This window comes from Panthera uncia, assembly GCF_023721935.1.
Source record: "Panthera uncia isolate 11264 chromosome D3 unlocalized genomic scaffold, Puncia_PCG_1.0 HiC_scaffold_8, whole genome shotgun sequence".
NCBI classification, from domain to species: Eukaryota; Metazoa; Chordata; class Mammalia; order Carnivora; family Felidae; genus Panthera; species Panthera uncia.
Window position 1 is genome coordinate 76160435 of NW_026057586.1, and position 13245 is coordinate 76173679.

The following is a 13245-nucleotide window of genomic DNA, read 5'->3' on the forward strand; positions in this document are numbered from 1 at the left end:
TATGCCATAAAAGTTCAAGGAGGAATCAAGGAAGATTGTCCATGGCAAGCACTTGGCATGGCCCCTGGCATATAATTAGGGCTCCACAAATGTTAGCAGCCATTATCATTATTGTGGTTGTTAGTGCTATTCTATTTTCTTCTGCCCTGAAGTATGTCCTTCGTCTCATCTGGGGACATCACTCCTTTTTCTTTGAGATGTTGACATTTGTTCTGACCCAGCCCTGGGAGCCCTGCTCCCAGGCAGGCTTGGGCTTGAACTGAGGCCAGAGATGTCCTGGGGCTGGCAAACCAGAGGCTATGTGTGGATGCCAAGTTGTTTGTCCAGGACTGAAGTGGGCTGTGTGTGCTGGGGACAAAAGGGTGCTCTGTCCTTGAAGAAGCCATTAACAGCTTCACTGCTAGGGCTTCGGCTATCATTCTGAAATCTTGGCCACTCTGAACAAAAGCAGACTCCCACCCCCAGAAGAAAGAAGACCCCACTGTTAGCATGGCAGAATATACCCGCAAACCTTTTCCACCCCTCTTGTATCTCTGCATCCGCCCCATTAATTACATGCTCCCGAGGAAAGGGACCATGCCATTTTTGTATCTCCAGCACCAAGCTGAGTGGCTGGCATTCAGGAGGTGCCTGAAAACTAGGAGAGGGATAAGTAACTGAGTGAATGATATAGAGTAAATGATCAGCGATTTTTACTAGCTATTATTGTGACATTATCCTCAGTGATTAGCATTTTGCTGTGATTTCTTGAATGAGAGAGTAAGGGGGTAATGAACTAGAATTACAGCTGGCTCATAAGCAACTGCATGAAAGGGTTTTCTGCAGAAAAACTGCATCTAGCAAGTGGGTTAAGATACACATGCGTGCACACGTGCATGCACACACACACACACATACACACACACACACACACACACACAATCTGCAGGTATATGGGAACCCTCTGTACTTTCCACACCCACAACCTCCCCCGCCATTCAACAGCCCACACCAGAGTGATACATCTGTTATAATCAGTGAACCGCCGCTGACATCATTATCCCCCGAAGCCCAGAGTTTATATTAGGGTTCACTCTTGTGAACCCAGTGAGTTTTGACAAATGTAAAATATGTATCCACCACTGCAATGTCACACAGAATCTGTGCTCCACCTGTTCATCCCTCCCCCCCCCCCAATCCCCCCCCCCCCCCCACCACTGATCTGTTTACTATTTTCACAGTTTTGCCTTTTCCAGAATGTCATATAGTTGGAATCATACAGGATGTAGCCTTTTTAGATTGGCTTCTTTCACTCAGCAATATACATTTCAGGCTCCTCCCTGTCTTTTCATTGCTTGATAGCTCATTTCTTTTTATTGCTGAATAATATTCCATTGTCTGGATGGACCACAGTTTGTTTATTTATTCACGTACTGAAAGATGTCTCGGTTGATTGCAAGTTTGGGCAATTATGAATAAAGCTGCTACAAACATCCAGGAGCAGGTTTTGCTGTTGCCACAGATTTTTCAATGCATTTGAACTTTTTAAAATGACAGTTGACTTTCAATGGATTTAATGTTAGACTTTCTCCTGAGATTAATGGTAAAACTGACATTTGTTTTTGCCTGCCCAGCCTCTGTCCTTCCTTTAACAAAATTTTTTCAAAAAAAATTTTTTTGAGAGAGAGCGAGCATGAGAGCGAGAGTGGGGGAGGGGCAGAAAGAGGGAAACAGAGGATTCGAAGCAGGCTCCATGCTGTCATTGCAGAGCCTGATGCGGGGCTGGAACTCATGAACGGTGCGATCATGACCTGAGCTGAACTGAGCCGAAGTCGGAGGTTTCACTGAATGAGACACCCGGGTGCACTTGCCTCTGTCCCTCCTGATATCAATACCCTGACTTTTCCTTCAGAGAACCAGACCTCCCCCAAGTTTTGTGTATGTGGGAAGACTACTCATTAGCCCTGATGGTAGCGTGTGACAAATTCTTGCCAAAAGCACAGCATCTCCTGGGCCAGAGTGATTGATCCAAGGGTGGGCAGATGAACCAAGATGGGCCAAGCAGAAGCAATGAGAATCTGCCTTGGTATTTTGCTGAAATTTTTGGGAAAGAGGCATTCTGCTTCCATTGGCTGGCTAACCTGTAGAATGGTTGGCATATATGCCCATGCTTGGGAGGGTCTGCTTGAGAATGAAGCCAATAGAGATGGAAGCAGTGATGTACTTTTCAGCCCCTGGATCCAGCTGTACCCGAAGCTGATATCCTTGGATATATATTTTTTAAATTATGCCAGTTTGAGTTGAGTTTTCTCTCTATTGCAAATCAAAGAGTCCTGGGTTAGGAGTGGGGAGTGGGTGGGTAGAGGGCTAAGGTGAGAGACAGAAGGTGGAGCTAAGGCAGGACCCCCCACCCCCCACCTCCACCCAGCCTAAGTGCACTGACCTTGACTCTCTGCCCCTGCTGGTGGGGGAGAGATTCTCCAGAGTGGCCCCCTTGTTCTGGGGTGAGGAGGTGGTGAAGGAGTTCCCTGAATCAGAGGTGTTTCCACAGTTGAGTTCCCGGCTCTTGTTTAGGCCCCCACTGGGGCTCCCCTTCTCTTGACCCCGTGACCTGGCTGAGCTGATTTGTGTGGAGGGTGGCGAGGAGGTGTCATTGCCTGAGTCATACTCCTGGGAGCGTCCTCGGGAGGTGGTGAGCGGGCTGGCTGTTTTGGTAAAGAGGTCAGCTGCAGACCCCGACCCAGTGATCTGAAAGCAAAAACACCCGTTGGACACTGCTGATCGCCGGGCCTGTGCACTGTGTCTAAATAACCAAGAAATGTTTACCGTCATGATGCACTGTAACGAAAGGAAAGAGAGAGAGAAGAGGAAAGAAGAGACGCCAAAAAACAAAAGCACAAATTCCTGAAAGAATACCACAGAAAGGAGATATTTTTTTTTTACCCCCTGCTAGAATAACTGGAAGATTTAGGTATCATGCAGAGAAAAAGCATGCGATCCAGATTAAACAAAAGAAAAAGGAAATTATACAAAATTTAATTTCTAATGAATTAACTCAAACAAAACAGACAACTCAATCGAAAGGGGGGGTGTATAAACACCCTTAAGCTAAAACAATAATAAAAATAAAGGAAGGGGGAGGGGAAAAGAAATGGGGCAATGGACATGAAAAACATATCTTGGAACTTAAAAAAAAAAAAGATAAAGCCAAAATTTTAAACTTCAACCAAATCCTCAACGAATTTGAGCTTTTTTTTTTTTTTTAAAAGAAAAAAGTTCCCTGAATAGAACCCTAAACAAATATTGCAAGGGGAAAAGAAATGAAATAAAGAGAAGTTGTTTTTTTTTTTAAATATAAAGTCAAGGTCACAAAATGACATTTTAGTAGTTTTCAACTAAAGGGGAAAAGAAAGGGGGACAAAAAAAAATGGAAGTCAAATAGTCTGACTGAAAACAAACGAAAAAAAAGCTCTCTACGATTATTTGTGTGTGTCCTTTTCCCCCTGGAGAAGGTAGCTAAGGCTCTCGAGTGGCTTCTAATAAATTCTCTCATGTCTTTGCGGATTATATCCACTTACCAAGCAAGAGCTCCTCCTTTAGTAGGTAGGTAAGGTGTAAGAGAAAGGGAAGAGCGGGCAACGTGAGTCCATCATTAGAGTCGAAAATGACAAGAAAAAACACACACCTTTCTGCACACCCTTACACTTGGCCCTCAGCTTTGAGTTTTGGTTTTTCAGTGTTCCTAACAGGTGAGGCATCAGATCTTTTGGTTTTCTCAGCAAGGGGACCTCAAGGCCATCAACACTAACCTCATCAGTCCCTTAATGCCCAAGTTGGATCAAGAAACCCTTGCTGAAAATGCAGTAGGGGCTAGAGCTTGCCTCCGTCTGGGTATCCAGACCACGAGGGTGTGCTTGTGACAAAGGGCTTTGGGAGGGGCTTGGACATTTGGATTTGGGGTGAATGGGAATGGGGAGGGTTTCCCAGAGTCCTGTTTGGGTCTGAACTGGGACAGATGAAGGAAGAAAGGAGGTTGAGGCAGCCCTTGGGAAAGCAATGGTGTCTGTGTTTAGAAGCACAGTGGGTGGTTTCCTTAAAACGTTCAGACCAGTGTCACAGCTGTGATTGACACAGTGGGTTTGGTCTGGCCCCTGCCAATACTGCTGTGCTTATTTAGCTGTGGGCGAGAGGAATCTTTGCCCTGGACCTCCTCCAGCAGTAACTATCCTCATGGGGCAAGAGATCTGTGAGGCCAGGAGGACACTACCAGTTCATGGGTAACTGAGATCCCAGAATTGTCTGTTCTCTGTTTAAATGGCCCTTGGGACCCCTTTCAGGATCTCTGCAGGCTCATCCATGGATCTGTTCTCCTGGGGACATAACCATGCTTTAGGTGTGCACACTCTTAAGTCCAAGGGTGACTCTTTGTACAGAGCTTAGATGTTCAGGCTGGGGTGTCTATGTGCATGTGTGTGAGGCCCATCACGGTGTTGGTTGGTGTAAGAGGCAGGAGGAGAAAGGGAGGGACCAGGGCATTGAGGCAGGGACACCGCCCCCACCCCCCACTGCCATGTTGTGGCCGGCCACTCTAGGGGTCTGAGGTTCTAAATTCAAACCTGACTTTCCAGATCATTTTGGAGATATGTTTGCCAGGATAGGAGAACATATTTTGTTTAGGTTTGCTGGCTTGACTTATAAACATTTAGACATCCAGTATGTAGGCCTCCTTCTATACTCTTGTCCTGGGGCCACCAGTATCAGTGAGACCTCACCGTCAAAAGCCTGCTTCCCTCCCACCCCTTATTACAGGTAACTTGGACCTAAAGGAGTGGGACTTTTGCGCTTTCTTAAAGGACCATGTCTGCCTTCTCAGCAATTGGTCACGAGGGTGAGGCACAGAGACACCAGAACTGCGAGAATCACAGCAAACTCTGGCGGCTCAGGATGTCAGCTTCTGGACTGGGGAGGCGGAACTTCCTTTGTGGATTCTCCCAGGAGGCTTTGCACACAGACAGGGTGATGGTCCAGCGTTACCAAGTTCTCCCCAGCACAGCCGTCCCTGTCATCTATATCTGCTTGGTGATCTGGCAAGCTTTGCTTTGGGACAAGGGATCTCAAAATAACGTTGCTCAAGTGGAGTTTTGTTGAGTGAGACTTCTTTAGAAAGAAGGTAAAGGCCCTGTTCCCATTCAGCGCCTCCTTTTTTGTCTTCCCATTTGCAGTTGCGGATGCTGTATCTTTCCCACCTCTGGGAGTTCATTGGCAACATGTGTATTTCTACCACCTCTGTCAGGAATGAGAAAACTGATGGGCTCTCAGACTGGAGCTTGGTTCCAGGATGGGTGCAGGGAATCAGGCAAGCCCTTTTTGGGGAGAACGAGGCTAGAAGGTAACTCAAACAAAGGGGCCTGTGAGTATAACAGCTTCCATTATCTATCCATTGTAACTGGCTTGCTACCCTGGGGCATTCAGGCTGGCCTTTCTCTTCCCAGGTACTTGTTCCCAGCCCTGGCTACCACTTCCAATGCATTTGCCCTGGTGCATCATGGGTCCCCATAGGCAAGGATTTCCTGAGTGTGAGGCCCCTCCAGGCTAGTGGATACAGAAGGGGACTTTGCCCTGTTCGCCTTCTCAACCCCACACTCTGAGTTCACAGAGACACTTTCAGCTTGTCTCCACCTGACCATGACTATTATACACACGTAACTTGTGTAATTAGAACTGAGAACTGTATAAGGCATCATGCTTTTCCATCCTTCCAGAAAACAGAGATAAAGGTCCTCTGAAATGTTCTCATTGGGTTGACTCTGGTGCCTGAAAATACCAACATCTCCAGCTTGTTTAAACGTCCCATTTCTTCGGATGAATATAAATTCTTCAAAATGGATGACAGTATCCTTTGCAACCCACCCCTGAGTACTTCACAGACCTTATCTCTTCCACATACCCCCACCGTGACCCCCACGACCTATGCCGATATGTTAGAATTTTCTTGGCTTTGCCACCACATCTTGCCCTCCCAAGCCCAGGCCATTTGCACATGCCATTTCCTCTGCCTAGAATACTCTTCCCCATTACTCCATTTCACATGGCTAAATTTATACATCCTTTAGGTTACAAATCACTTTCTAGAAAGCCTTCTCTAACCCCCCAGTCCATAGTACATAGCACAACAGTCCATAGTTCACTCATTCATTCGCTCTTTCATTCATTTACTCCTTCAAAAATGAGTGACTTCTGTGTGTCACAGCACTGTTACTCAGTGGGGTAATTTCTTGTTTTATTGCCTGTCTCTCCATCTGGGTGGGAGTTTGTTGAAGACAGAGGCCACGCATGACTAGTTCAGCGTTGTACCCAAGTAACTACCAGTGCCTGGCGCAGAGTAGGTGCTCACTAAATCTGGCTGAATGAATGAAGCTGCTCCATAGTCCTTTAGAAGCCTGAGCTCGAGAAGCCTGGGCCCTTCCTAACTTAATTCAGTGGTGAAGATGGCCGAGTGATCAGGCCCTGGTGAGGCCCAACTGGGTAACTGCCAACTTTGGGAACTTACTTGATGGCTTTTTTTTTTTTTTTTTTTAATTTTTTTTTTTTAACATTTTTTATTTATTTTTGGGACAGAGAGAGACAGAGCATGAACGGGGGAGGGGCAGAGAGAGAGGGAGACACAGAATCGGAAACAGGCTCCAGGCTCGGAGCCATCAGCCTAGAGCCTGACGCGGGGCTCGAACTCACGGACCGCGAGATCGTGACCTGGCTGAAGTCGGATGCTTAACCGACTGCGCCACCCAGGCGCCCCACTTGATGGCTTTTTAAAAGAGGGACTGGCCTCCATCATATTAAAAACAGTTCTAAAAAACTAGGTTGATTCTTAGCTGAAGGTTGATGTCTCAAGACCAGCTCAGGGCTGGCTCTGTGATCAAGAGATAACCTCTAGAACTGAGTTCTAGGTCCAGGCCTATGGCAGAGAAGGAATCACCTTCTGTTCTTCCTCTCCTTCTTGGCCCTCCTTGGACCCAGGACCCTTGGAGAAAGCACACAGAGGCTCTGTCCACATATTTCAGTGGCATCAAGTTCCATGCTAAGGTGAGAAGCTCTGGATCTGAGAAGCCTTCCAGACAAGTTATGCTTGGTCTCCTGAATTCCTTTCCATCTTCTACTCCTCTGGGAGATCAGCTTACAAAATGGACTGGGGCTGGCCATTTGCACATAATGGGGCTGTTAGCCCATACAGTGACTTTGTTCAGATTACAAAAAGGTGCTCCTCCTGGGTCTGGAGTTAGAAACAGGTGTTTCCTCTGGCCAGACAGATTAGGAAAAAGATATACCTTTCTCTAGGCAGAAGCAGCTCAGGTCGGTATTCACGGTTGCCTTGGTGAATGGAGGGCAGGTGGGGTTTAATTCCAAGATGAGTCACTTGCATATGGGGCACAACCAGCGTTCCATAGCATCCCTAGCAGGCACTGGACATACAAATCTTCTGATTCCATTTGACCTGCTTAAAGGGTTACTCTGTGGATGCCGTAAGAGGTGGGAGCCCAAAGACCTTCATTTCTGCTTCTTTTGGCTTAACCCTATTTGGTTTTGTTTTTACAAGCCTTGATGGGCTCTGTCTATATTTCCAGGTGAAAGGAGCATTTTAATAAATTCATTAGAGATGTTTGGATAGTTTAATGGCCTCTTAGTTTCAGACTCTCCCTTTTCCAGAGCTCTCCATTCACCCTACACAAAGAACAGGAAAGGTATGGAGGGGAGCCAAGCCGAAGGTAGGATGTGTGTGTGTTGGAGGTGTGTGACAACCATGATCATGCAAAGGAGACCTTCGAGTCATGGACATCATGACAGACAACAGAGGCCTCTGTGTTCTTGTCTCTGTCCTCTCATCTCGGAGTGGCTCCTTTCTAGACAAATACTCATATAAGATGCAAACAGTTGTCCACTTGACACTGACATGACAAGACGCCTCCTACTTGCTCCTCATTTAGATAACAGCCTTCGCAAAATTCGTCTTTGAAGAGTTCTGTTTGGAATTTCTCTTCTGTGTATTAACTGATCCTTGCCCCTGTCCTTGTAGCTAGGCTAAAACATGGTGCTCAAGATACTTTCTAGGAAGAGTCATTCTAGACCCACCGTGATCCAGTAACAATGCCCTCACGGGACCTGGCATAAAACTCTTTAAGGCTTAGCATAAAAACTCAGCCCCTGTAAGATCTGCTTAATTACTAGGTGAAAAAACATCTGTCTTAATATGGATTATCCCCAAAATTGAGACAGGAATTTGAGTGCTGGTAGTTTATCTTGAGAGGACAGGGAACTTCTGTAGGAGAGTGGGGAAACGAGGTGAGGGAGAGGAGGAACCAATGAAAGATGGGTTATCACAAACCGGCAGCCACGGTGAGCAGCTGGAGGACACTGTGGGAGCCAGTGAGGAACCGACTCCAGAGTTGATCTCAGCCAAGGAGGGAGCTGGGGTATTAATGTACCTATTCCCCACCACTCATAAGTTGAAGGCTGCACCCAAGGGGTGTCATTTCTCTAATACATCCAAACTGCCACATGGCCAGGCAAAATGGTCTTTGGCGGCCAGAGAGCATCTTCTGGAAGCTGGAAGTTAGCTGTGTGCCCTGAAGTGGAGAGGGTGGAGGGATATAAATGAACAGCGTCTGCTTCAACACCCCACATCACCACTGGAAAACTGGCAGGCCAAGTGATGTTTTGTTTCAGCTATGTTTTCTTGAGCCCACTTCGTATATATGTGCTTAGTAGGGAGACTGCTCGACAGTAAATCTGAATTAACTGCCAACATTGTAGAATGAGACAGTTTCACATTAACAACTCTGTCTCTGGTTTGTGCCAAAGACTAAGATCTGACAACATTGGGTCCACATTCCTGCTCACTAATAATCGGCTTGAGAGAATTGCAGCTGCCCATTTTAGGTGGGGGGGGGGGGCATGAGTTTTTCTGGCCCCCAACCCCATGGGGTTCCAGTTGGTTATATCAATTAACTACCTGGCCCCTGAGACATCTGGGTTTGTGACCCTGTGTTCTAAGTGTTTGCTGCTACCTTGACCGTGCATCCTGTATGCTCCATTTCTCCCTGCCAGAACCATGAAATAGAGCTCACTGTCTTCCCCATCTCCATCCTTTGCATCCTTCTTAGGCTTTTGTCAATGGAAGGAACTAGGAGACCAAAGCCATTAAGTCATATCCAGACCCTGGAGCTATTACAAGCTATTCCCTTCTGGGTCAAAATTGCCAAGCTCAGATTTTTTTTTTTTCTCCTAAGAACAAACTGTATTTCACAAATCTATGACCATTGGGAGAAAGCAAACAAGTGTTTCCCCTTTACTCCCCCTCGGCCCCCTCCAATATGAAGCTCTGATTTTTTTTTTTTTTCTCTTGAACTCACAAGTTTGACTCATCTTGTTCCTTAATATACTCCACATTAACACTTGGGTTTTTCTAATAAGTAATTAAATCCCCCCACCACAAACCCCAGCTCCTGGCGTTTCACTGGGAGTCTCTCTCAGCCCTCCAGGGAAGCTGGCACTGTTATTTATTGTTTTTGTTTCAAATCATTATTTAATCAAGAACGGGGGAAAAAAGGCAACCTCTCACTTACACTTCAAAATTTAATTTCAGCTGAATTCTGAGATCAAGAGGCAGCACGGCCTAATAGGTTACAAAAATACAATCAAGAAGAGAATTCCAATTAAACTGAACAAGTCCATTTACTGAGCTTCAAATGGCCCCATGGAGAGAAATGGCTATAAATTTTTTTCCCCTCCCTGCCATATGGGGGACTGGGAATTCTCATGTGAATATAGAGCTGTGTGGCAGAGCTTTTAGCTACAGGGTTCTGGTTATTCCTTTAAAAAAAATCCTTTTGTTTCACAAAGACATTAAGTTTATTTTCCTTGCTGTTGTACATCTTCCTTTGTACACTAATTAGGAAGACAGCAAAAGAATGGGTTCATTGACCTTTGGGAGTTCGTGTGAAAGCAGGCGGGATGTGGGGACGGCGGGAACATGACAAAGTCTTTCAGGACTGGGTGATCCCTCAGAGTGATACGCTGCAATTGACCTTGGACCCAAGGAGGTGGTCCAGCCTCCTGTCTCCCCCACCCCCTCCCCACCACAGGAAGCTGAGAGGGAATCGCAATTTCAGTCCCATCATGCCTCTGAAGCCCCTCCTGCTGGCCCCCAGCCCACCGGCTCTCAAAACTCTCTATATGGATCCAGTCAGGCAAATTTTGCACCAGTCCAAATTGAACCGGAGGAAAATAAGTTCACTGTAATGAGTTTTTCATCCGGCTGAATGTGTTTGATTCAAGGGCTCATCCTTTCTTCGGAGGGCAGGTCAGTACTACATCTTCTGGTGGTAAGATGTCGTTTACGTGATAGAAAATGGTGGTTTTCTTTTATTCTGAGCTGACGTGGTGGAAGTTGACAACCTCATGCCACTTTCCGTTAAAAAACAGCAACGGCAACAACAACCAGAACAGGTCCTGCAAATTCCCATTTCATACTGCCCTTCCTCCGCATTCTGGTCCTTCTCTTCTCTATACTGCAGTGAAATGGTGTGGCATGTGGAGTCTCTCAGCTGAGCGAGAGCTCGAAAGGCTTTTGCAAGGATGTGTGAGAGCCTGGACCAGGGGTCTGAAGACCAGGGCTGCCATATGCTTTCCCTTAGCCTCCTTTTCCCTGCCTGCAAAGTGGGATGTATACCTCCATCCTGCCTTTCTTCTTGGCTTGTTCTGAAGGTCATCTCAGACCGTGGATATGATTGAGCTTTTTGAACCCATCACATCTGGGTTTATTAGGAGTAAGTTTAATAACACCACTACGATGACAAATAATCACACTAGCAATGATTGCATATTGAGTGTCGATTATGTCCCAAGCATTGGGCTAAGTTTCTCATACAGAACTGAAAGTGCATGAGGGTAGGATCCTTGTCTGTCTTGTTCACTGCTGTTCAACCATTGCCTGGAATGGTGCCTGGCACACAGTGGGTGCTGAATGCATATTTTTTAAATGAATGAACACCTCAACTCACTCCATCCTCACAACCGCCCTATGAAGTAGGTATGATTATTAGCCCAAAGTACAGATGAGGACACCGAGGCCCAGGGAAGTGAAATGACACAAGGAAAGTCTTATAATGAAGCACATGGACTCTGAGGTCAGACTTTCTGGGTTTGGATCCTGGTTTCTCCATTTCATGTAGCTCCTTTTCACTTAATTGTTGTAGGCCATGGTTTCCTCAATGTAAAATGGGCTCTCTTGAAGGGCTCTTATAAGAAACAGATGAGGTGGCACGTGTGGAGAATTCAGCCTAGCAACTGGCACATAGTTGGTGCTCAGTTGGCTCCGTTGGTTGTTGTTACCCAGGGTCTCCCAGGGAGACAAGATCATGACCCCAGAGTCTACAGATCTGCTCCAAAGCCCATGTCTTCATCACTGCCCTCTCCTGCCTCCTCCTGTTAACAAATTTCATGAGGCCCTCTTTTATGGATCTCAGGTTCTTTCTGCTGCCATTCTACCTTCTCCTTCCTCCTCCTCTTCCTCTTCTTCTTCTTCCTCTCCCTCTTCCTGTTCCTTTCCTTCTTCTTCTCTTCTCTTCCTTCTCCTTCTTCTCTTTCTCTTCTTCTTCTTCCTTTTCTCCTTCTTCCCCTTCTCTTCCTTCTCCTTCACCTCCTTCTCCCTCTCCTTCTATTTCTCTTTTTCTTATGGCGTCTGCAGGTTTTTGTCGGCAAGGAATACATGGCAACTGTTGGCCAAAGCTGGAGGCTGAAGGAGGAAGGGAGCCTGTCCTTCCCCTTGGTCTAGCGTCCTAGAGATCAGCCCTCTTCCAGATTCCCTCTCCAGTGAGGGCAGATTTAACAGAGAGCCCCATGTCAACAGGGAAAGGGCTTGGCCAAGGCTTCGCACCACCAACCTCTCTGCCGTCCAGTCGGTCCTCTGGCTATGAAAGTAAGCTTCTGAGACACAAGCCATGATACATACCAGCTCCCCTTCCTCCCAGCTGGGCCACCTACCTAAGTCTCTTTGGCTCTGTGAGCCTGTTTTTCTCTCTGAAAAATGGTGATAATAGTCGCATCTACCTCAAAGAAGTGTTTTTGAGACCAAAAAAACCCCAACAGCTGTGCAAAATATGGGATAGTTTATAGTGTTACTTTACTTTTGTTCTAACAAAAGTGCCTGGCACATAGCAATATCTCCCCCTCCCTTTATTCATCAGCCATCTCAATTTGGGGGTCCTTCAAAGCTCAGCTCAAATGTTCCTTTATTTGTAAAGCCCCGTCAGGCGCCAAGGCAACACTGTCTGGTCCTTTCTCTGTGGTCTTACTACCTATTATACTTACTTCCATCACCACCATGGTTGATAGTCACAATAGTCAATAACTGGTTGAGTGTGGATACTGCCTCATCCAAAGGTAGCTGGCCTTGGTACTAAGGCTATCAGGTATCACTCTTTAGTTGCTGAACTTGTGAGAAGGTCCAGAGGTACTACGGGAGGGAGGGGATACCTTTGGTGACTTGGGGGTAGTGTGGTGAGAGGGTCTATTAACCAACTATTGTGCAAGTTTTTGAATATTCTGGCAACTAAGGAGGAACTCGTGCTCACTGACTCAATCTCAGCCCTAATTACAACACTTATTTCGCTGCACTGCAGCCTGCTGTTGACTACCAGACTGAGCTCTGGAGTTCAGGAAGAGTGTTTTATTCATCTCTGTCTCCCCGATGCCTTGGACAGAGATGGTTGAGTGGAGATAAAGAACGTGAATGAGACTGTGAAGGGTCCCCAAATCATCTCCTTGGGACCCTCCATTTGGATTTGGACTCTGACTGAGCAAGAGGGCTTCAGGTTATCTTTAGCTCACCAACTAGGATTTCAATAAGACAGAGCCCTGAATTTGCATATTCATGTATGCAGATAGGCCCCCCTTGATGTAATGTGCCAGTCCTTGATTTTTTAACGAGCCGTGCATAGGAAATACCTGCAGTGGAGTGTGGCAGGAACCATGGCATAGAAGACCCTTCACACTCAGGTTCCTGCTTATCCCTAGAACCCCATCTCTTGGCCCGGAATTCTGCCTCCATCCCTGACTCCAATCTTTGCTTCCTGCTTCCTTTGGCTGATTCTTGCTCACCACCAGTTTCTCAGTTAGTTGTTACCTTCTCTGCCCTAACCTAATGCTAGCCCTAATTCCTTTCCCTGCCTACTACCTACCCCCCCGCATCTCAGCATCTCTGATTCGTTG

General features: G+C 46.5%; 1 protein-coding gene across 1 annotated transcript in view; it reads right to left on the reverse strand.

The window, feature by feature from the left end:
- Nucleotides 1-13245, reverse strand: part of SRRM4 (serine/arginine repetitive matrix 4) — a 275510-nt gene that overhangs the window by 11662 nt on the left and 250603 nt on the right. The window contains exon 10 of the mRNA XM_049619894.1: nt 2423-2727. Coding sequence (XP_049475851.1) covers nt 2423-2727 — 305 coding nt within the window. The remainder of the gene's footprint in view (nt 1-2422; nt 2728-13245) is intronic.